Genomic DNA, 25,844 nt, shown 5'->3' with positions numbered 1-25,844 from the left:
ATAGATTTTAAAAGACCATCCTCCGCAATAGTATTCTCTCCCTCAGTTGCCGTTATAGCGTTTCTCCTGCTCTGACCTCTTCTCTCCTCCATCTCTTCTCTATCACTAGTGACAGCCACAAACCACCATACCCCTCATTTCATGTGAAATCCCCCATCTTTGGCAACCCAAACGATGGATTGGGCCTTCCCACTAACTGTGAAGGCGTTCGTGATAGTGGGTTTCCGAAAACCCTCCATTATCGATTGTGAGAGCTTGAGATTTCAATTGAGGAAGCGTCCACGTGATTTATATTAGGTAAGTATACTAAAATCCATTGTACATTACTGTATGGGTTGCAAATTTGGTGATTTTGCTCTACTAAATCTCTGGGTAATTAGTTTTTTGGATGTAAGTATTGGAAATTTGCCTTGTGATGTTAAAAATCTTTATTGCAAAATTTAAATTATTGTTATGGGTAGCTTTAAAATGCTGGATGGACCAATATAAATGATTACATGAGAGTTTTGTTGTATTTTTGTTTTTGTGCTAATTTTAGCTTAAATTTTTGCGTATTTTTTTGTTGAAGCAATATGGAACTCGTTTGATTGAAATTCTTTTATCATTTCATTCTTTAGTTGATTGCTGATTAGCGTATGAAGTTTGATAGTGATAGAATTGTTTAGGAGTACTTTAAGCTTACTTAAATTTGTTACTCATGTTTGAGTTTTTGCTTTAAAATGCTTGTTGGATAAATACAATATGATATTGTTGTTGATGATGATGTTGAATTGTGATTTTGTATCTCTTGAAATTAATTTATGTAAACCTTTCTTGCTTTGGTAATTTGTTTGGGGTCTTTTTGAGATTGTTGTTGGATTGTGACCTTGCTGAAATTGCGATTGAAATGAGGGCAAATAGCTGTGGAACTTTTCATTTTTAAGCAATTTTATTTTGAAACTAATAGTTTATATTTTAATTTGAAAATAATATTTTAGACTTTATTTTAAAAGCAATAATTTAGACTGTAGTTTGAATGTAATTGTTATTATTTGAGATTAAGTAAAAAGAGAGGAAAAAATGCCTGGAAAAATCCCATTTTCAAGCTATTATGCTGCCAAATTTAAGTATTATCTCAAATTTAATTCACTTAGAGATGTATAATATATATGTGAAAGCATGTAGCTCAAGACTAATTGAGTTAGTAGTTAACTTATTTATCAAACTAACTCTTTCAATATGATTGAGCCACTAATATCATTATCCTAAATAATTTTTGTTAGATTGAGAGAGATTATGAATAAGAAATGGATACTTGCAAATAGAGACATTAAGAATATGAAGATGGGGTGGAGTTCATCAGATTTGCACTTGAGCATGAGACAAATCATGATAGCATTGTGTGCCTTTGTGTAAGGTGTGGCCTATGGTAATTAGAAAATAATAAAAGTACTCATCACTACTAATTTAAACAATCAATATTACCTTTTTGATTAATTCAATAACAAGTTTATTAGTTTCTCCATGCAGTGCTCTAGACACAAAATATATAGCAAGGATTGTGTATATTTCATGATGAGGTTTTTCAAAGAAATCATCACTGACGAGATGGCTTTAATCCCTGTCATAATATTTATGTCATTCAACTTCAATTATATGTAATTATGAATTTTAATTTACTCAACTAATTAACTAACTTTATGTTGTATTATATTATTGCAGTATTACCTTGACTCTTATTAGGAAGAATTTGAGGGCCTTCACATTAATGGAATTATTGAAGAAAGGTGTGAGTATATTTTGCCTAACTATGGGCAAAAAATGAGCTAGATATTTTTTTATATAGTTTTCCTCATTTAGGTTTTATAAATTAGGATAGTTTTGAGCAATTATATAGCAAATAATTTTGGTTTTTATAGTTTTAATTAAACTATTAGTTTATGTAATAACCCAGGAATTTTAGTAAGAATTATAATTAATGATAAGATATTTTAAGTATATTTTAATTTCATTAACAAAAATAAATGGGACCAAAGATCCGCGTGCTTTTACTAAACGCTTTTATTTTAATTTTCAACTAATAAAGTTTTGCATTTGTACCATCTTCCATTAATATATATAACATTTCCTACGACCAGTTCCATAATTATCAACTTTTAAGTTACTCATTTTGAACGCGTGCCGCTATGCCTCACACACACACACACTTATAATATACATGATAATATAAAGGAATTTAACTTTTTTTCATTAAATCACCACTTAAAAAAATGAGTAGAATATAGAGAAAATATCATCTAAAAACCACTTCAGTGTTTTAATATCAAAGAAAGACCCTAAAAATCTAAAATATCACTGCATTCCCTTGGGACCTATGTGAAAAATATGATTTCGGGGTGAATTATATGATTAACAGACTTGGATTTATATTTTAAATTTTAAATCTTGCATTTTAAATTTCATTTTTAAAATCCAATGTATTTAAAATGCGTCATTTGTTTAGTTTAAAAAATTTCAAATGACAAATACAAATAAGTTGATATTTGAAAAAAAGGGAAAATTAAAAAGATAAATTTATTTTTATTTTTAAATTAATAAGAGATGAAAGAAAATATGAGAGGCATAGAAACATTCACAGTTAAAACTCTAAGAGAACAAGATATTTGAGTGATCAAAATTTTAAATTATTAGAGTTAAATGGAATTTAAAACTATAAAGAAATTATAATTTGAAATGCATTTGTATTTAAATCACATTTGAATTCATATATTTTATATATAGAAAAGAGAAATTTGCTCTAAATCCAAATCCCGTTAATCCAAACACACTAATAGGTGAATTATTCAACGTCAAAACAAGCTAGCTAGCTGATATTTGAAACGACAAAACCAACCAAGGTGGCTGCACTGCTACAGTGCAAATCTAACAGTCCAACTATGGTCAGTAGTCTTGCACGGACCATCATAGGGTATAAAACCTAGCAATCTAATATTGACACGTCAATTACATTCCATTTAATAGAAAAATCACAAAATTAATCATCAAAGCTAATTTTAATTTAATCAAAAATCACAGCTAATATTATAATACTCTCTCCTATTTTATATACAAATCACTTTTAATTGAATCACTTCACTATAATTACGGAGATGAGTTAAATCATTAGTTTTGTCTAAAAAAAATTCAATTTATCCTTATTAAATGCATTGTATTTAAAAAAATAATTTCTCTCTTATATGTAATATTTTCTTATGTTCATAAAAAATATAAATTTTTATTTAGTTTTGTATTTGATTCTACTATTTATTATCATTGTTGCATACATTTTTTTTATTGCCACTCTCATATTTATTATTTATTTTTTGCTTTTAGTTTTGTTATTTTTTTATCCAAGGATCCCGCAACTATCTTTTTAATTATAGGTCCCACATTCTTATAATTTTCTCAAAATTTTTCCGCTCATACAAAAGTTAATAGCAAAATAAATTTATAAAAAACTTAATGGGTTTACTGTTCAAATCACTATTGATGAATAAAACCCCATTTAACTTTACTCTATATTATATATATATAGATGTTTTTCTAGGGATTGAAGATTGATGGATGGTAAAACCCCAAAAGACTAGTATATTGGTAGGGAGAGCTGCTCTCATTTATAAACTCTGCTCCACTTATGAGGCTTCCCAATGTGAGATTTATAATAAGAAAATTCAAAAAAAGAAAAATTTCTCCGTGGCAATAGCCAATAAGCCTTGATCTGGTCCTTGTAGGTCTTTGTCTTTGGCTTCAACTTTTCTCTTGCTTGTTAAATTTTAGGAGAATTATCTCAAGGGTTTGATAGGAAATTTATTCACAGACAATGACTAACAAGTTTCATTGAAAAACAAAAAAACAAGTTTATATACCCATTTAATAATAAATAAGTTTATTGTCAAGTTCTTGGATGTGATCCTCCCTTAAATATTTTCAAGCCAGATAAAATAGAGGCCCAATTAGATCAATCGAACCATTTGAAAATAATATTAAATTATTAGGTTTCAAGACTTTACAATTGCCTAATAAAACAATTTGTTAATCAAACATATTAGGCACAACAAATTTCATTAGTAAAAATAAACTGAGACCAAAGATCAATGTGGTTGCAACTAAACATTTTTTTTAAATCATGTGTAGGTATCTTTTTATCGAAAATAATTCATTACGAGGTACAGCCAATCTCATAAACAAAATTAAAACTTTATTTCGTTATGTTATGAAAGATAATCATTTACGTCTGTCCCAACTTCATTGGCTGTACTAAACCCTTTTAATTTGATGTATTCCATTTAAATAATATTTTTGCCAGCACATTAATATCAACTTTAAGTTACTCATTTTGATCGTGGGCCACAACATGGCCGCTGCATCTTATATCATCATGATGAGAAGGAATTGAACTTTTTTCCCCATAAATCTCCAATTAAAAAAATAAATCGTCTGAGAATCTGTGAATTTTATCAAATTTGTTTTTTAAGAAAGAGAGAAAACATTTTTATATTTTTTAAAAAAATAATAAAATGCACAAAAAATACTAAAAAAATTCACAAAAATTTATAAATATCAAATTTAAAAAATTTAAATTGGTTAAAAAAAGTAGAATATATTCCTTGAATTGTATTAGTTAAATATTCAACGCCAAAACTAGCTAGCTGATATTGGAAACGATAACGTGAACCATGGTGGCCCCACCACTGCAGTACAAATTAACAGTCCAACTAGGTAGTGCTTTGCATGGGCCGTTAAAGAATGTAAAACCTAACAGTCTAATACTGACACATCAATTAGAGAAACGATAGCTCCATGCAAAGCCTAATAACCTAATAGTCAACTGCCAGTTTTATTCGTACGAAACAACGGCGAGTAAAATAACAAAATTTAAAACCTAACAGTCTGAACAAATTCAGTAAACCTTAATTGGTCAGAAGGCGAACACTTTTCAATAAAGTTTCAGCGCGATGAAAAAGTTTGACCATGCGGGAGAAGGACAAGGTCAGGGTTTAAGAGCGTGTGTGTGTGTATATTTATATATATATGTGCATGCAAGACCAGGCTTCCCCATCATAAATCAAACTCATTGAAATTCGTAAAACATTTTATTTCAAAGAAAAGCGTATAGAAAGAACAAGAAGAAGGACAAGGAGGTGAAGAAGAAGATGGGTAGCTTTGCAAGCAAAACCAGGCATTCTCATAAGGTGGCCGATCAACATGAAGAAGAGAAAAAGCATATGGCTAGGCCTGGAAGCATTGCCACAAACTGGAGAGAACTCAGTGGCGAACATCATTGGGCGGATTTGATAGACCCCCTTGACATCAATCTCCGTAGATATATTATACACTACGGAGAAATGGCTGAAGCTACTTATGATGCTTTTAACTCTGATAAAGCATCCAAGTATGCAAGAAGAAGCCGTTATGGAAAAAGAGATTTCTTTTCTAAGGTGGGTTTAGAACATGGAAATCCTTTCAAGTATAAGGTGACGAAGTTCCTATATGCAACCTCAGAGATCGATTTTCTTATATTAGACGATGTTGAAGAATCAAATTGGATGGGATACGTCGCAGTGGCCACCGACGAAGGCAAAGCCGCATTAGGGAGGAGGGACATTGTGATTGCTTGGAGAGGAACTGAGCAGGTCATGGAATGGATCAAAGATCTTCAGTTCCTCTTGGATTATGCTCCACAAATTTTTGGTGATGATGCTGAATGTAAAGTACACCATGGCTTTTACTCTGTCTACACAGCAACTAACTCACAATCAAACTGCAAAACCAGTGCAAGAACTCAGGTATAATATACATGTTTTAGTTTGTTTGGCAGAGATGATACTCAAGATATTTATTATTTTGACGCATTAGCATTTCAAACTATCACTATATTTAATATTCATGATCTCTCTTGGTGTAGGTCTTGACTGCGATTAGAAGATTGGTTGACCAATACAAGGATGAAGAAATCAGTATAACCGTGACAGGACACAGCTTAGGAGCAGCACTTGCAACACTGAATGCAGTGGACATTGTCAGCAATGGATATAACATCCGAGAAGATGAATCTCAAAAAGCTTGTCCAGTCACAGCCATTGTATTTGCTAGCCCTCGAGTTGGAGACTCAGACTTTAAGGAGTTTTCCTCTAGTCAAAAGGATCTTCGAATACTACGAATCCGTAATAAAAACGACATAGTTCCGAGGCATCCTTTCTTGGGTTACGATGAAGTAGGAGAAGAATTGGAGATTGATACCCAGAAGTCAAACTTCTTAAAGCAACCAGGGGATTTGAAGAGTTGGCACAATCTGGAGGTTTATTTGCATCGAGTTGCAGGAACACAAGGGAGCAAAGGAGGATTTAACTTGGAGATTAAGAGGGACATAGCACTTTTGAACAAAGGCATGGGTGCTTTGAAGGATGAGTGTAACATTCCTGAGGATTGGAGGATTGATCAGAACAAGGGATTGGTCCAACAGCCAGATGGTACTTGGCAGATGCAAGAGCCGGAATCAGAATCTGAGGATGATTTTTTTTAATTAATATATTATTCCTAATTTATTTCCTTTAATGTCTATAATGGAGTAGTTTCATCGTTACGTTTATTTTGATTCTGATTCTGTTTATTAATTTGATTCTTTTAGCCACTCTGACCGCTTGAGTGGAACTCAGAGTTAGGAACATAGGAGAAATATTTGTATTAATTCTTTCATAAATTCATTAATTGCTTTTAAAACGCACGCTTTACTCCCTCCATTCAGAAAAGTAAGTCATTTTTTTAGGAGTTAGATGTTTCAAAAATATAAAACATTTTTAGTTTTTCATTGTGTAATCATTGCCATTTTTTTAAAAATGCCCATATCGAATAAATCACTTTATATTTATTTTAGTATGAAACACCTTATTAAATAAGGGTAAATATGAAAAGATAGGGTTAGTTTAAAAACAAGTAACTACTTTATTGGGGCTAAAATTCGATTAAAAATGTCTTACATTTTTTAACAGAAGGAGTATGTCTTACTCTATTTAAATTGTCCTCAAATTCTTGTAAGATAAAGGGAGAATTTCAGTTCAGAGCTATTGTAGAGACTTAATTTCGGTTGAGTTCAAAAAAAATTTGAAACTTCAGTTCAGGGAGAAAAGTCAAAAGAATTTTGATGGTAAAAAGACCAAAATACCCTTCATTTGTTATGTAGAATCACTAGTTGTTAATCTTTTTTATTACACTTGTTAATTTACCAATATTACTTGTAAATTATATTTGTTTGTTAGATAATCAGTAATATTAGTTGTTATAATTTACAATTGATGTTAGTAAATTACAAGACCTGTCAATAATTTACAACTGATGTTAGTAAATTAACAAGTAGAATTAGTAATTTAACAATTGATGTTGCTATTTATATTTGAAAAAAATGATGTCATGTTTTATATAATTATTAAAATGTTAACAAGTAGAGTAAAAAAATTAATAACTAGTGATTCTAATAACAAGTGAAAGATATTTTATTTTTTTCACCATCAAAATTCTTTTGAATTTCTCTCCCGGACTGAACTAAAATTTTAAAATTTTTTTAGACCCATCTAAAATTGAGCCTCTATTGTGGTTCTTAATTGAATTTCTCCCTGAGATAAATTGGAGTATATCGATCTCTTGCAAGGACATAAAATCCTCTATCTTTAACTTTTCTTTCTAGCTTCATCAAAATTAAATAATTATTTTTTGTGTTAATCATTGTGATTTTTTTAAAAAAAATAAATTTAACATGTCAATTTCATGAGAATATTTTGTGAATATTTAAAATTTTTATAAAGGAATATTTTGATAATTAAACTAACAATTTTAAGGTTAATGGATTGAAAAAAATGGTTCATAAAACAAAGGGGCCAAAATTAAACATTGTTACAAAAATACTAAAAAAATAAAAACTTCATATAAATTTATGAATCTCGACTTTAGAAAATTTAAATCCTATAATTAAAACAAATGTTACAACATTTTTCTAGGACTCGGATTTATAACTTTGGGCGCGCGGCCCTTCTCTTTTAACTTTGTTTTTGGGGCGGATGTTTATTTTTCTTTTAATTTAACGAATATAAGGACAAGAGGCTTATTGGATTACATTTATTCTAGGGAAAATCTTAACCAGGGACTCCAAGAGCTTATTATTAGTGAAAAATGACTCAAGATTATGAATTCTCTATGCACACCCAAGAGACTAAAAAATAATTAAGATTTAAGGAAAAAAAAGGAAAATAACCCTATTGAGATGAACCCGAATTGTCACTTGTTAATTACTTATAGTTACTTGCATGATCAATATGCAAATGCATCCTTGTTGAAACAGAAACAACAATTGTGAAAAATTAAACAGGCTTGTGAAGTTTTTTAACTCATTCATTATTAAATTTTCACTTGTTAACTACTTATGGTTACTTTGTCAATATGCGAATGTATGTTTGTTGCAACAAGACGGAATGGTAGTCTAGTGGAATGTGTGTCAACAACTCATTGGTCAGGTCCTAAGTTTGAACCGTCACGGTGCAAAGGAGGGATTTTATTTTTGCTTTAACTTTGGTGAAATTAACAATTTGCTCCTGTTAAAAAAAAAAAAAAAAACAATAAAATGAAGAGAAGTCATAAATTAATTTTGCATGACTAATGTTTTCTCCTCCTCCATTGTCAATTTCTCCAGAACCTTAGAGAGCTGAATCCCTCCATCATTCTTCTTCCTCTGTCCTTCCAATCGCCGGCCACTGAGGGTGCATTGGAGTCCTTCCCCTCCTTCTCTATTTGTGCGCTGTCATGGGCGATGCCGCTATCGGTACTCTCATTCATTTTCCCTATTTCTGCTTCTCCATCAATTCCTCCTCCTTCTTCCTCGTTCGTGTCATCAAGGGACTGGTGACTACAGCTCGTGCTTCTTCCTCCTCCATCATGAAGCAATGTCTTCTTGTTGCTCTTGTTGCAGTTGCCTATTTGAGCTGAGGAAGCTTCAAGTTTTGCTCTTTGTTCCTCAATTGATTTGGTGAGTTAAATCATCTCCTTCCTCTTTTTGGTTGTGCATGTGCACGGCTGGGTGTAGGCTGAATTGACATTTTAATTTTCCTCCTCGGTTTTGACTATCATGAGAGTATTAGGAGATAGTAAGAGAGAAATTCAATCAAGTTAATTTGAAGATTTGAAACCTTTAAGTTGGTGTTTATGTTTCAAATGCTTTGGTGTTTGTCAGACCCCAGTACTGAGGGTGTGACTAGTACGAAATATAAGATAGACTTACATTCATTTCATAAGCCTTAATTAATAAGAAAATTAATTGAAAATATTGATATATAATTTATGTCTACATTTAAAATTCATAAAGGTTTAATCATTTTGAAGAAATTTTGATAAAATCTCCCTTGTAATTAGGACATCCTGAAATCTCTATAATAATAAAACCTGTCAGCCAAACTAGAAAGGAGCTTAGCTCTACTCCAACATATTTCACAATATAATAAAATAGGAATATGACCTAACTATGGTATATGTGAAGTACTAAATTTATAATTTTAAAAAATACATAATCACATCAAAGTGGATGGTCAAAGAGTACTCAACTATCCAAAAAGCAATATTGTCCCTCAATGATTAGCAGAAGGTGCAGGGTTAGCTATAATATCTGAAACCAAAGAGAGTTTCTAGTAAGTATCATTCCAATTGAGTTTATAAATTATAAATAAATAAAAATAAAAATATGAAGATAGTAACTAATAATTTAGTTTAAACAAGTCAAGGGAATAATGAAACGCTTACTTTAACTAATAATAAATCATGAGTTTGCTTAATGGTATAATCGTGAAACCAACAACAATATTAGAACTAGATAAGTTTATCAAAAATTTTCTATTCATGATGCATGTAAAATTTCAAGTACTGGTGCAATTTAAAAAAATGCCTTTAACGAAACTAATATAAAAATGATAAGTTTTAAATCCAATTTAGGAAGGCTTTATCAGAACGAATAACAAGCGTGAACACACAATTCACAAGGGTAAATAACCAATCAAGCATGGATATATAGTTTATGAAAGTAAGTAATAGTCAAGTGAGGCTGAAAGCCACGAAACAAGCACAACAAGAGCCACGAATTTAGAGCAAGCGTGAGGCCTATAAAAACAAGCATGAGTACAATGCTCATAAATCACCATATCTCCTATTCACATGCGTTGGCTTTCATAGGGCTAGTACCTCCTATAAGTACCCTACTAGTTAGGTGTACTATGGCACACCAAAGGCTAATGGAATTGCCATTAACAACCAGTATTCTAAACTCAGTTCTCCTAATAAAAATCAAGTATGCATAGGGCAAGAAAGCAACTTTAAAGTTTTTATCTTCAACTACACTGTTCAACTATTACTTCCCATTGCCTAAAATAATTAAATTGCATTAACATAAATTATTAGTAAAATCAAGATATAATCATTGATAAAACAATTATTGTAAAAATGTTAATTGAAAAATATATTAACACAATTTATAAGAAAGTAATATTAAAATTAAAGTAAAGAAATTTTTATAAATAATTACTAGAAATTTATTCGGAATGCTACCCACTCATTTGAGAATTTTCCAATAATATTAAAGTTTGCTTCTCTTAACTTTTTCACTTTAATTCTAATAATGCCCTTAATTTCCAAATAAATAAATCATAACTCTAAAATCATTTATCAAGTAATTTTTCAAGCATTTAGTGGGCATTTGAATTCAATCCAAATAATATTAAAGATAATATTCTAATCAATATGTTTCAAATATACTTGAGTTAGTTAAACCTTTATTAACTCTCAATTCAAACTCATATCTCCTTTTAACCTATTCTTAATCGTAAGTCATAATAACTCATATTAACTATTCTCCTGCTTCTTTTATATCTAACAACACAACATACATGCATCCTGTGTTTTTTTTTCTCCTATTTTGATATTTTAAAACTCCAAAACTTATATATACTTCTTTGAGTAATATTTATAATTCATCTAGGCTCTACTATAAGCATTTAACAATCTCATTTCCACTAATAAATCTTTCAAGCATATTTACAAGCACTATAAGAACATTCACCATTAAATAAATCATGAGAGAATCATCCAAGCAAATTCAACAATTTTCAACATTTAATTTCTTCATCAATCTTTAGCTCAGCATTGATAAAATAGTATCAAATATTATCCAAAATAGCACATAATTTCTTAATTCAAGCATTTTTACAAGCATCTTGAAGGCATCCAAATTCAGCTCCCCAACAACCATCCAAACATTTAATCACCTTCCAACATTGACTCAATCATTTAACATTCAGCCCGTGCCAACTTAAAATATTGCACAGCATCAATTAAAGCATAATTCAATTTTCTTAAAATTATGATAGCAATTATGAGGAGTAACGGCAAAATTTTCAACCATAAAAGAGAAGAATTTCAGCCTACAATATGATTACAACTCACATGGCCCCCTTTAGCTTCAGAGGAAGGAAAAATGAAGGTTAAACACATACATGATGCCCACAGTTAAGGAGAAAGAATAGATGGGAACCAAACGCGCGCACATTACTATCGGCTGCTAAGAGGAAAATTATGTGCTATTTTGTAAATGTTTGGATGGTTGTTGGGGTTTAATCACCCAAAAATTATGTGCTATCAGTCTTCTAGCTTCACTATTAAAAATTTCGGTAGCATCTCCCCTATAAGTAGGATCTCCCGAAATCTCTACAATAAAAATTTTATAATATACACCTAGCACTACGAAGCTCTGCTCCTTAGAACCAGGTAAACAACATAACAAAAGAGAATCAGGACCTTAACCATAGTCAACGTGGAGCATCCTATACCTTGTTTGTTTTCCAAAACATAATATATAAATTTTAGAATTTACATAACAAGGAAGATATTATCAAAAATCAATCTTCTAGTCAATTCAGCAATGAGTCAATTAGAAGTCAGTAGGAGGTACCATGTCAACTATGCTATCTAAGACCAAACAAAGTATGTTCCAATGAATAACATCCTAACCATAACATTTAAAAGTAAAAAAATGAATAATTTGCAACAGCTATGGAAATTAAATAGATAATGATTCAATACAATAAAATTTATAAACTTGGAACAAAAATTTCTATACAACTTCAATAGCATAAACCTTTAGATCTTTATAACAAAGTATATAAGCTTGACAAGTCAAATAGATTAAATAAATAAATAACATTTAAAATTTAAAAAAACATTAAAATATGAAATCATCAATTAAATAAAAATTCATATTTTTAGGAATTTATCAGAATAATTCACAAATGTGGACACACTATTTACAAGAGTAAATAATCAAATGCGGCTTATGTCATGAAGACAAACATAGACTCATAATCCACAGGGGTAAGTAACTAAACATAGCCTAAGCTACGAAACAAATGTGGACACACAGTGTATGAGGGTAATACTAACCAAACATGACTAGAAGCCACAAAAACAAATGTGAGTATGAGATCCACGAATAACATAAGAACATAGCTCACATAATCAAATTATTTAGTCATTGACTATGGCAGGAAAAAGGGTTAATAAAACTGCCATTAGCAATCGGTGTTTTGTATACAATCCTTTAAAAATTATTATTTCAAACATGTGAAAAATTAATCATATTCAAAATACATTTTTGCACTCTTAATATCAAACTCACTTGAGTCTTTTCAAAAACCTCAATTCTTCTCAATATAAAATTCTTCACTAATTTCACATTTGCCTTCATCAAATAAAAGATTACTATTAGAGCTAGTGAAACTTTTCATCAACTTTCAAGATATATTTTATAATGAACATATATAGATATATTATAATTCCACTATTTTTCATCATACAAATTACAACTTCAAGAGTTTAAAGCAACACAATTAACAAAATATTAAACATTCAAAATAGCATATGAAATCTATTTAAGAAAAATAATATTTTAGTAAAAAAATTTGTTAGAAAATTTATTGAGATGTTATCCACATACCTAGAAAGCTCGCAAGATGAAAATTTACTCCTTCTAAACACCTCTTAGTTGTCTTTTGGCTACTCTAATTACTAGAATTCCTTGCAGTGATGAATGGACGGCAACTCCAACAGCAATGGCAATGGACAGACAAGCTAGATGACTAACTAGGTTGAGCAATCTATGATCCAAAGCAGGGGAGATGATGAAGAACTCCGCTCCCACATGGCAGCACAACGGAGGGAGGAGAGGGAAAGCTCCTCATTCATGGTTGCCAATCTCAATCATCATAGGGAATCAAAGGTATATTGGAGAAGAGGCAAAGGCTACTAGCTAATTCTGGAGCTTTCAAAAAATGAACAATGAAAATGAGGAGCTGTATGATTTTTTTTATCCGTCTCATTATTATCTTTATTTTTTTTTAATGCAGAGGGGCAAAATTGTAACTCCATAAAGGATTAGAGTTGAAATAAATAGAACTTCTCTCCTGCGTAAGAGAGAATCAAACTAAGGACCTATTGGACAAATTGTCAACACAGTTGCCACTAAACCAACATTTCCTCTTGCTTTATCTATGCCAAAAATTAGTAAAATAAAATCCTTAATATCAATTTATTTATTTTTTTGTAACTATTGAAAATAATGATGGTAATAATAAAATGATAATTACAATACTTATTGAAAATAATGATAGTAATAATAAAATGATAATTAGAATACTTAGTCATATGTGTGTGTGTGTATTATTTTTAACTTAAAATTTTGGGTCAATACATGTACCTCCTAACTCAGAGTCCTGACTTTGCCACTAATTGTAAGCATTTATTAGATAGCAAGATGCTAGACCAACTTGTCATCATAAGAGTGATATATGTACTAGGTTATAAGCGTATTTCATCATACATTTCTCCACTTGAAACGTTGTGCTTTGATACAATCAAATGTTACAATTCAACCAGATGATTATAAAGGTTGGGAGAACTTGGGATTGAATATAACACATAATATTCATATATTGCAAAACAAGTTTGGTAGCAATAATCATAGACAATCTCTCTGCTATCAAAGTGGATGTTATGGGAGAGTGACAATTAAGGACCCTTGAAAAATATTAAGGATTTTTTACAATTGAAATACCAAGAATTTACAGCTGAAATATCAGGATTTACAACTCAAAGGTCATTATTTTGTAGTCATTTCCTTATAGGGTCTTCAATTGTCATTCTCCATCTATATTTTATTCCACACTACCAGATTGTGTTGCTCAAATTATAAAATATGTGAAATTGATACTTGACCAGATTTTGATTGACTAAGTCAACCCAGTTACATCATGGGGTCATAATAATACGTGTTAGAAGATGAGCCATCCCAATTAATTAAACAGTACACGTGGTTATGATATTACGTTCAAATTTATTTAATAAGTATATTTTTAAAAAACTTAAGTAATCAATTTTAATTTAGTAGTTGATGTTATTGATGACTAATCTAAATTTGAACATTACCATATTAGGAATTAAATTGGAAAATTATCAATTTCATATGGTCATAATTTTTTACTTAAATTTTTATTTATAAGATTTGAATATTTGAACTTGTTTAAAGGAAATCATAAGTTGTTTGATATTATCTGGACAATATTTAATGACAAGTAATTACAAAATAGAAAAACTTCCTCAATAGAAATAACTCTTATTTGAACTTTTTGCAAGGGATAATCAAATTTATCTGATGAGAATCCAGTACAATATAAGAAATAACACACAAGTTTTTAAATGAAAAAAGAAACTACTCTATATATTATAGACATTCAAGCAAGTAAATTAGCAATAATATATTAATTAAAAATAATCATCCTCAGATTCTGATTCCGATTCTTGCATCTTCCAACCACCATTTGTCTGTTGAACCAATCCCTTGTTCTGATCAATCCTCCAAGCCACAGGAATGTTATACTCATCCTTCAAAGCACCCATGCCTTTGTTCACAAGTGCTATGTCCCTCTTAACCTCTAAGTTAAATCCTCCTTTGCTCTCTTGCGTTCCTGCAACTGCAAATAAACCTCCAGATTGTGCCAACTCTTCAAATCCCCTGGTTGCTTCAAGAAGTTTGACTTCTGAGTATCAATCTCCAACTCTTCTCCTACTTCATCGTAACCCAAGAAAGGATGCCTCGGAACGATATCGTTTTTATTGCGGATTCGTAGTATTCGAAGATCCTTTTGACTACAGAAAACTCCTTAAAGTTTGAGTCTCCAACTCGAGGGCTAGCAAATACAATGGCTGTGACTAGACAAGCTTTTTGAGATTCATCTTCTCGGATGTTATATCCATTGCTGACTATGTCCATTGCGTTCAGTGTTGCAAGTGCTGCCCCTAAGCTGTGTCCTGTTACCGTTATACTGATTTCTTCATCCTTGTATTTGTCAACCAGTCTTCTAATCTCAGTCAAGACCTGCACAATAAGAGTTAAATATAGTTATGGTTTACAATGTTGTAGTGATAAAATAGTAAATCTCTTGTGAGCATCATCTCTGCCACACAGACTAACACACTAAAACATACATATTTTACCTGAGTTCTTGCACTGGTTTTGAAGTTTGATTGTGAGTTAGTTGCTGTGTAAATAGAGTAAAAGCCACGGTGTACTTTACATTCAGCATCATCAACAAAAATTTGTGGAGCATAATCCAAGAGGAACTGAAGATCTTTGATCCATTCCATGACCTGCTCAATTCCTCTCCAAGCAATCACAATGTCCCTCCTCCCTAACACGGCTTTGCCTTCGTCGGTGGCCACCACAACGTGTCCCATCCAGTTTGATTCTTCAACATCGTCTAATATGAGAAAATCGATCTGAGGTTGCGTATCGGAATTTTGTCACCTTATACTTGAAAGGATTTCCATGTTCTAAACTCACCTTGGAAAAGAAATCTCTTTTTCCATATCGTCTCCTTCTTGCATGCTTGGATGCAGTATCAGAGTCAAAAGCATCATAAGTCGCTTCCGACATTTCTCCGTAGTGTATAATATACCTACGGAGATTGATGTCAAGTGGATTAACAAATTCCTCCAATGATGTTCGCCACTAAGTTCTCTCCAGTTTGTTGATGCAATGCTTCCAGGCCTTGCCATCTGCTTCTTCTCTTCTTCAAGTTGCTCGGCCACCTTATGAGAATGCTTGGTTTTGCTTGCAAAGCTACCCATCTTCGCTTCCTTCTTCTTCTTTATATATGCTTTTCTCTGAAACAAAATGCCTTACGAATTGCAATGAGTTTGATTTATGATGGGGAAGGCTAGTTTTCGTGCTTATATATATACTTGAAAACCCTTACCCCATCCTTCTTCATGGTCAAAATTTTTCATCGCGTTGAAACTTTATTTGATAGGTATTCGGCTTCCGACCAAATTTTGCATACTGTGTCTGTTCAGGCTCTTAGGTTTTAAATTTCATTATTTTATTCATAGTTGCTTCGTACTAATGAAACAATCAGTTGACCACTGGGTAACTAGATTCTTGGCATGCATACATCGTTGCTCTTGTTGGTGTTGATTATGGTTTCGAGATCAGCTGTTGTTGGGGAACAAACGTCAATGTATGACTATAAAATAGGGAGGATTTACAGTCATGTCTCACACAAAATAAAATTAATTACTATAAAGTTCGTTAATAATTAAACTAAATTTTATTAACAGACTGTCAATGCTATTTAATTTAATTATCAATAAATTTTATAATAATTAATTTTTTTATATAAAATTTTAATGTAATTATTCCAATAAAATATAAGGCATTTGGGCTCACAATATTCAGTATGGTCATCAGACTCTATGTCAAAGCATACACTAGCGTGTTCTGGTATGGCATGTCTTTCGAATTCTGTGCACGTGAAAATGATGAGATGACATCATCCTGCAATACATTCCTTCCTATTTCATTTATGAGGCATATTTTAAAAAATTTATGTAATTTTATTTATAAATCATGGTGTGATTTTTTAAATTTAATATTTAAAAAATATTTTTAAAAATATCTTTCATGAGAGAGAAAGTAACACAATATTACTTCTTAAATTTATTATACATGGACATATTTAAAATTTTACACACTTTAATGCATTGTAATATTTTTATTGATATTAAAAAAATTGATAAAAATGTTATATGAAGAGGACAGTAGGAGTATGTGATTTCGATAATCATGTGATATTTCTGAGAAATAGAATACTCCCTCCGTTAAAAAATATAAAGTATTTTTAACTGAATCTTATCTTTTAATGAAGTGGTTACTTACTTTTAAACTAACATTATTTTTCATATTTACTTTTATTAAATATTCTATAATAAATATAAAATCACTATCAATAATTACACTTTAAAAAAAATAATGATTGCGCCTCACAAAATTAAAAATTCTTTACATTTTTTTAAATTTTAATTTCTCAACAAATATTTTATATTTTTAAACAAAAGCGATATAATGTATGTGTCAGTACTAGACTGTTAGGTTTTACATTCTATGACCGTCCATGCGACGCTACTAGCTAGTTTGACTGTTAATTGACGCTGTAGCAGTCTGATCACTTTGGTTCACTTTGTCGTCTCCAATATCGGCTAGCTAGTGTTGACGTTGAATATTCAACTAATATAAATATATAATTGTAAGGAATATATTCTACTTTTTTTAACGAACTTAAATATTTTAAAATTTAGATTCATGAATTTTTGTGGCTTTTTTTGGAATTTTTGCTTATTTTATTATTTTTATAAAATATAAAAATCTTCCCTTTCTTTTTCAATGAGATAAACTTAATTTATGAAATTCAAAGATTATTCCTTTCTTTTTTAATTGAAAATTTATTGGAAAAACAAGTTTAATTGCTTCTCGTCATGCATAATATAGTGGCCATGCAACCCACGTTCAAAATGAGTAACTTAATGTTGATAGTCATTTGCTGGCAAAAATGTTATTTAAAGGGAAGAGGACAAATCAAAAATGTTTAGTACAACCAATGAGGTTAGATCAAGAAAGAAGGGTTAGTTTCGCATAGCATAATGAACTAAAGTTTAAACATTTTGAAAAAGGTGTTCACATTTAGTGATTGATTGTGTATTGTATTGGAGTGCCTTTGATTGAAAAAAAAAAACACTTGCACGTAATAAAAAAAAAGTGTTTAGTACAACAATGCTGATCTTTAATCCTTGGTTATTTTTACTAATGAAATTATTTGTGCCTGAATTGACCATAGTTTTGATCAACAAATTGTTTTATTAGGCGATTGTAATTGCAAGCTAAGTATAGAAACCGAATAATTTAATATTATTTTCAAATGGTTCGATCGAAGCCAAAGACGAAGACCTACAAGGACCAAAGGCTTATTGGCTACTGCCAATGAGAAAGCAGTCTGAATTTTCTCTTCATAAATTAATGCATTAAAAGTGAGATTGTGACAAAAGAAAGTTTGGCATATATGTAAGAAATCTAACGTCATAATTATATTCAAACAAATTTTCTCATTATTTTTCGTTGAATTCACTCTGCACTTAATCTTGTAAATGTAAAGTATATTATGACATAGAGAAGGTGAAAACTAGACGAAAAAGTAATTGAAGAAAAGAGGAAAAAACTAGGGTTTACAAGAAATCAAATGGAAATGCTGTTAGAGTGGGACCCCAAGTAGAGAAATTAAAGTTCATTTACAAATTTTTATTAATAAGGATAGTTTTTATCCGAAAGATATGAGATTTCAAAGAATGTTACTCGGTAAAAGGCACTCAACTTTTTTTTTTTTTGGCATAACTATTCAAATACAAATAATCAATTCATAATATCACTTCGTATCTTGACCTTTCGCTACCAACCTTTCGTAGATTGAGACTATGATAACCAAGGAATTTTAAGTAAAATTAAAACACATAATACTGTGTTTTAAACGTATTTTTATTAATTTTGGAGTAAATTTAGCAAAAAGAGTTGGTCCAGTGGAGATTATGCCGCCATTTAATTAGGAGGTCTAGAATTCAAATCTTTAGAAGGCCAAGAGTGAGATTTTTATCTTTTAGCTTTAGCTTAGTTCAAAATTACTACAATGCGCTTCTGTTAAAAAAAGAAGAGAAGAGATAGAGATCAAAAGCCGCATCAGTCTTCATCTTTCTCTGTTTGATTTCTTTGTCAAGAACCATCGAGAGAGAGTCAGAGAGAAGCTCCGATGAACCTTCATTTCTGTTAGCCTTTTCCGATTGAGTTGGTTGCCGGCATTCACCGTGAATTTGCCATGAGTTGTTGTCACAAGGACTCCGTTCAAGGTTGATTCACTCTCCCTGTTTCTGCTTCTGTCGACCTCTTCATCCTCCTGCATAGTCGAAGTTGCCAAACTTCCTCCTCCCTCATTTTGTCGGGCTGTGAGCAGTGAAGCACGCAACAAGCTGGATTGCTTGTTGGAGGTCTGTTAGTGAAATCCTCCTCCTTGTGCAGCGCTGTCAACCCTTCTTTTCTCTCCTCTATTCACGTTGTTGTTGGTAATTTTCCTTCCATTGTTGGTTCTGCTGTGCGTGTGAGTGTGTGATGTAATATTGTTGAAGTTTCAAATTTCTTTCTTGTGTTCTGTTGCTACTTGTGACTGTGTAAGAAGGAGAAGATTTAAATTAACCTAAAAAATTTTTGCATTGAAGCATGGTGATGATACAAATGTATCAGAATTTTGAGTTAAATTAGTTTTTGTTTAAATTGGTTGATGTTAAAGATTTGGTTAGGATGAAATTGAAAGGGAAGAGCTTAGATTTTGATGCCTATAAGATGTTTGTTAAAATGCTTGTTTGAGGGAGTTCTTGATTGTGTATTTTTTAAAATATCATTAAATTCTTTGGAAGACATAATTGATATTTGGATGCTATTATTTAGTGAATTGAGCTTAGTACTTTGTAAAAATTTTGATTATGAAAGAGATATGTAGCTAGTTAAATTCTTTGAAGTTATGTAGTTGGTGAAAAATTGTTGGGCAAAATTGAATGTTAAAAAGCTTTACTATGAGATTTGAAAATGAGTTACGTTTGGTACTTTGATGAAAAGACTAAGAGGATGTTGTATTTTAATGAAACAGTTGGCTATGCCTTTTAAAGGACTTTCATTTGCAAATTTTTGGTATTTCAAATTTCAAATTTATTATAGCTAAATTTTTTATAGTGATAATGCTGAAGGAAATTATTGAATTTATTAAAAGTTTATTTAAAATCTTAATATAATTTATAAGGTGTTTGAAAGAGGAGAAATTTAATTGAAGTTGAGAGGAGAATTTTTGAATTTGAAAGTATTCTAGGTAAATGAATAGCATTCCAATGATTTGATAGTAAATTCATTTCCTTTGAAATTTTGATTATACATATTCATATATATGTGTATCTAACATTGTAGTTATCTTGTTATTTACTATTATATATAAAAATTCTTATTTTACATTAAAATTTGTGAAAGGAATTGGAATTAGTTTTTCAAACAAAATGTTCACAAGTATCATTATGTTAATATTGATTATTTTACGGGTTAAATAATAATTATTTATTATGATTCATGTATGGGAAAGCTTATATATATGATATTGTTTTATGATGATTATGAAGATATCAGATAAAATGTTAATTTTATAAACTTTAGCATACTTGATTTGAATTGTGAGATTTAATTAGAACGTTGGTTGATAACACCAATTTTATTAGCCCTTAGTGTGTATAGTTAAATTCTAGCTATTTTGATATTTATGAGTATCATACTCATACTTATTTCATGAGCCTTGTGCTTATGCTTATTATTCGTGGTCTCTGCCGTGCTTTTTTCTTTCAAATAATAAAATGAATAAAAATACTAAAAAATTCACCAAAAATTATAAATTTCAACTTTAAAAAATTTAAATAGGTTAAAAAAGTAGAATATATTCCTTCAATTGTATTTGTTAAATATTCAATGCCAAAACTAGAAAAAATGACAATAAAATCCCTCCTAATTATATAAATAATAATTTAGTCCCTCGAATATCATAATTTCACTAAAGCCTCCATGGACTTTGTGTCAATAAATTTTAAAGTGAAAATGTCATTTTACCCTTATTTATAAGTTGTAATTTCTTTTTTAATTATTACAGTTTTTTAATAAAATATTTTTTAAACAAAAGTTATGATTAAGACTTGTTATTTTGAGAATTTATTTTTCAATACCAAATTATAATTGATAAGTTATGATTTATTATTCAATTCTTACAATTAAAAAAATAAAAATTATTATTTTTTAAGCAAAAATTGTTATTGAGATTTTTTTTTGAGATAAAAATTACACTTAACAAGTTGTAATTTCTTACGATTCACAAAATAAAAGTTATTATTTTTTTAAAAAAGTTATAATCAGAGCCTATTATTTTTAATAAAAGTAAAGTAATCTTTTTATTTAAAATTTATTAACATAAAAATTTTTAAAAACTTTAATGAAATTATGTCATTTTAAAAGTTCAGATTATCATTTTATATAAATTTAATCATTTTATATAAATTTAAGGGATTTATTGTCAGTTTTCCTCAAAACTCGCCCGCTGATATTGGAAACGATAAAGTGAACCAAGGTGGCCCCACGCTACAGTACAAATCTAACAGTCCATCCGGCGAGTAGCCTTGCACAGACCGTCGAAGAATGTAAAACCTAATAGTCTAATACGGACGCATAATTACGTTTCATTTCTTAGAAAAATCGCATAATTATCAAAAACACTACAAATGGTGCAGGATAAAACCAATCCATCATTTTCACGTATGCAGACGGAACATGCGAAGCTGGCGTTCGTGGTGAGCACCAAATTTGGACCATCCAGATTTATAGATTTTATTTTTATTTTATATTTATCATAAAATATTATAAATTTTTAATAAATTTATGAAAAAAATTAATTTTTTAATTATTCAACTTTTAACAAACTTATAATTCAGTCTCTCAATTATAACTCACTGTGACTTAGTATGTATTTGGTTTTTAATTTGTTAAAAGTTCTTTTAATAAAAATCCATTTGATAAAAATCAATTTAATAAAAGTCAATTGTAGTAATAAAATTTGTATTTGAATATATTTTTTTTTAAAGTTAGTTTAATACACTAAAAATTGTTTTCTTTGTGATAGTAAAATATGCTTTTGAATATACAATTACTAAAAAAAGCATTGATTTATGATGATTTGTAATTTTTATCATACAAATGTAATATATTTAAAATATTTAAAAAATATAATAAATATTTTAAATATCATAAAATTTGATCTATAATGTTAAAAATTTGATCTCTAGTTATTTTTACTTTTTTAATTTATAATTTTAAAAAATATGATAAAGATTTGTAATTTTTATTATACATTAATGCTAAAAGTTAACGTGATTAATTATTCAATTTATAATACTAAAAATTTAATACCTAATTATTATTGAAATGATAATTATATTTTTTATGAATTAAATATTTTTTAAATAAAAGAATGAGAGATAAAACTTTTCAAATAACGTTCTACTTTTCAAAAGTTTTAAATAGTTATGTTTTAAAAATCTACTTTCAGCCACTGTTTGAATGTGCTTTCAAGATGTATTTTTTTACAAAATATTTTACCCAAACGACTTCCAACATCTTGACAGTGAAGTTTTACTTTTTAAATATGAAACGCAAGAAAACCAAACGGGCCCTTAATTCCTCAACTTTTGACTTGCTTATAACTTAGTCTTTCAACTTTTGACCTATTTATGAATCAATCCCTCAACTTTCATTTTTTTTTTATGTTAACTTAGATCTCACATCAAAGAGCAAAATGAGGGTACTTTAAATCAAGAGATGAGCATTTCTTTTATCCATATTATTTGATAAGGATAATTTATTAAAAAAATTGAAAAATAAGGACCAAGTTGTAAGTGGATCAAAAGTTAAGGGACTAAGTCATAGCGAGTCATAGTTGAGGGATTGAGTCACAGCGAGTTATAGTTAATGGATTGGGTTATAAATGAGTTAAAAGTTGAAAGACTAAAATATTAAATTTCTCTAAGTCTATCTTATCTTCAATATGGACAATGCAAATTTAATTTGAATGATCCAATTTAATATTATTTTTAAAAATTTTTATAAATTGACTATTCAAAAGTATTCTGGACAATCTAGATGATCATTTTTAATTAATATATTATTGCTAATTTATTTGCTATAAAGTCTATAATGGAGTAGTTTCATTGTTCATTTTGCTTTTGATGCTGTCTATAATTAATTTGATTCTTTTAACCACTCTGAGCGTTTGAGTGGAACTTAGGGATAGGAACATAGCAGAAATATTTGTATTAATTCTTTCATTAAATTCATTAATTTGCTATTTTAAAACTTGTGTGTTATTTCTTACTCTATTTATAATTGTACTAAAATTCTCATTAGAAAAACTTGAGCATCTCTTGCAAAGACATAAAATCCTGTCTTTAGCTTTAACGTAACTTTCCTTTTTAGCTTCCTCAAAACTAAACAATTATTTTATGTGCCAATCATTTTTATTGTATAAAAATAGATTTAATATGTCAATATCATTAGAATATTTTGTCAATATTAAAGATTTTTATAAAGGAATTTTTTTGTTAATAAAACTAACAGTTTTAAGGTTTAATGATTGAAAATATATTTTATAAAATTAAAGGACCAAAATTAAACCTTGTGTAAAAATTTTAAAAAAGAAAAACTTCACATAAGTTTGTGAATCTGAACTTCAAAAAATTTAAATCTAATAATTAAAGCAAATGCCACAGCATTTTTCCACTACTCGATTTATAACTTTGGGGGGGTGTTAATATTTCATTTAATTTAACGACTACAAGGACAAGAGTCTCATTGAATTCCATTTGTTCTTGGGAAAATCTCGTTCAAGGACCCCTAGAGCTTATTATTAGCCAAAAAGGATCCTAAGGTTCTGATTTCTCAATGCACACCCGAGAGACCTAAATGAAAATAAGATTTAAAAGAAAATGATGAAAATAACTATTTATAGTTACATGTCAATATGTGAATGCATGCTTGTTGTTGCAACGGGACCAACACCTGTGAAAAATTCAACCACGCCTATCAGTTTTTAAACTTATTTGTTATCGAATTGCCATTTACTAATTACTTATGGTTACTTGTCAATTTGAGAATGCATGCTTGTTGCAACAGGACCAACTCTTGGTTTAATTTTTTCCTAGTTTTGGTCTTGTTGCAACAAGCATGCATTTGCATATTGACAAATAACCATTAGTAATTAATAAGTGGCAATTTGAGTTCCTATCAAGAGGGCTATTTTCATATTTTTTCCTCAAATCTTATTTTCATTTAGGTCCCTTAGATATGCACAGAGAATTCAGAATCTTATGGTCTTATTCTTGGCTAATAATAGGCTCGGGGGTCCTTGAGTGAGAATTTCCTTTACTCTATTACCTTCACAGGGTTGTGCCATCCCAATATGAATTACTAATTTTTTTTGGTAATAGAAAAGATGAAGTGAGTTCAATCCTAAGGTTTCACTGAGGGCAAGGCATGCTTTCATGTTTAAAGAGTGCTTATTGAGGTACTTACAGATTATCCACCAATAAAATGCTTACATTGACAGCAAGATTTGATCTTAAGAACTTGTAGGTAATGATCTGTTGTACGTGTGTCAAAAGTGTGTGTGTGTCAAAGTCCCACATTGACTAAAGGAAGAAATCTCCTAGTGTATATATACTAAGGAATGAAGTGGGCTAGTAAAATGGGCTTGGAGGAGAAGTGGCCTCGCGCACATGAGACAGGCCAACTCAGGGCAATCGCAGTTGAAATCAGCTGATTCGTCCCCCCTGCGCGCGAGTTCAAGAGGCACTGGGTTCCTTTTATCGAGTTATTTTAACAAAAAAAATGGTTAAATAAATAATTATTTTTGCTTACCCGAAAAACCTATGATTTAGCTGTTTTCAAGTTGAACTTGAGGCGTTGGCAATTTTCTGGAAACTGAATTCTGTGCGTTAATATTTTGCCTGCCAAACGTCTCTAGATTGAACGCTGAACGTTTTTGGATTAATGGACGTGCACGTTTCTGCTGTTTAAGGCGTGTAACTGAAGCATTAATCCATGAACGTTTGTTGTTTAATGTGTGTAACCGAAGCATTAACCGATAATTATAACCCAACGTTTGTGTCTCATTCCTCAGCCTATAAATAGACATTGGTGCAGACAGAACAGAGAGCAAGCATTCTTGTCCTCTCCTCTGATCTTCTGTTCGTCTGTTTTCATTCATAGTCTTCGTTGTTCTGTTTCCTTGCTCCGCCACAGGAAGTGCTCATTTAATCCTGGGGGACTGCCGGTCCGCCGTCCAGGTGTACCGGAATAGTTCTTAAGGACAGTGTTCATCCGGACACGACTCGAGCAATTAGTAGCGCGCTGTTCGCCTCTGTATTTGCTGTTTACAACAATCTTAAGAACTATTCAAGCCAATGGCGACCGACGGTGCTAAGAATGTCACTCCCGAAGGTGTGCTCAGTGGTTCGGCTGGAGGTCAATTCGTCCCTGCTGCTATTGCCATTCCCCTACCAAGGCCGTTCCCTGACATATCAAAGATAGAAGTCTTTGATGGCCGGAACTTCAAATGCTGGCAGGAACGTGTCTTCATTGTTCTTGACATGCATGGTGTGGCCACTGCTCTTGCTCAATCCGAGCCTCCTGCTGATACTGATCAAGCCCAGAGAGTTGCATGGACTTATGAAACAAGGTATGCCAACACACTATCATTAGCACTTTATCTAATGATGGTGTTCGATGTCTACTGTGTCTA

General features: G+C 30.5%; 1 protein-coding gene and 1 pseudogene across 1 annotated transcript; one reads left to right on the top strand and one right to left on the bottom strand.

The window, feature by feature from the left end:
* Positions 1 to 4,973: 4,973 nt before the first annotated feature.
* LOC129286263 (phospholipase A1-IIgamma-like) lies at positions 4,974 to 6,541 on the top strand. The gene is made up of 3 exons (XM_054922260.1): positions 4,974 to 5,007; positions 5,128 to 5,804; positions 5,924 to 6,541. The coding sequence occupies exons 1-3, from the start codon at positions 4,974 to 4,976 to the stop codon at positions 6,539 to 6,541; spliced, it is 1,329 nt and encodes a 442-aa protein (XP_054778235.1).
* An 8,318-nt stretch (positions 6,542 to 14,859) lies between these two features.
* Positions 14,860 to 19,376, bottom strand: LOC129286262 (phospholipase A1-IIgamma-like; annotated as a pseudogene).
* Positions 19,377 to 25,844: the final 6,468 nt, after the last annotated feature.

The sequence above is a fragment of the Prosopis cineraria genome, unplaced genomic scaffold (assembly GCF_029017545.1).
Source record: "Prosopis cineraria cultivar Desert tree isolate PC_DT_omini unplaced genomic scaffold, ASM2901754v1 PC11, whole genome shotgun sequence".
Classification (NCBI taxonomy): Eukaryota; Viridiplantae; Streptophyta; class Magnoliopsida; order Fabales; family Fabaceae; genus Prosopis; species Prosopis cineraria.
Note: the sequence above shows the minus strand (reverse complement) of the source record. Positions and strands in the feature narration are given on the sequence as shown.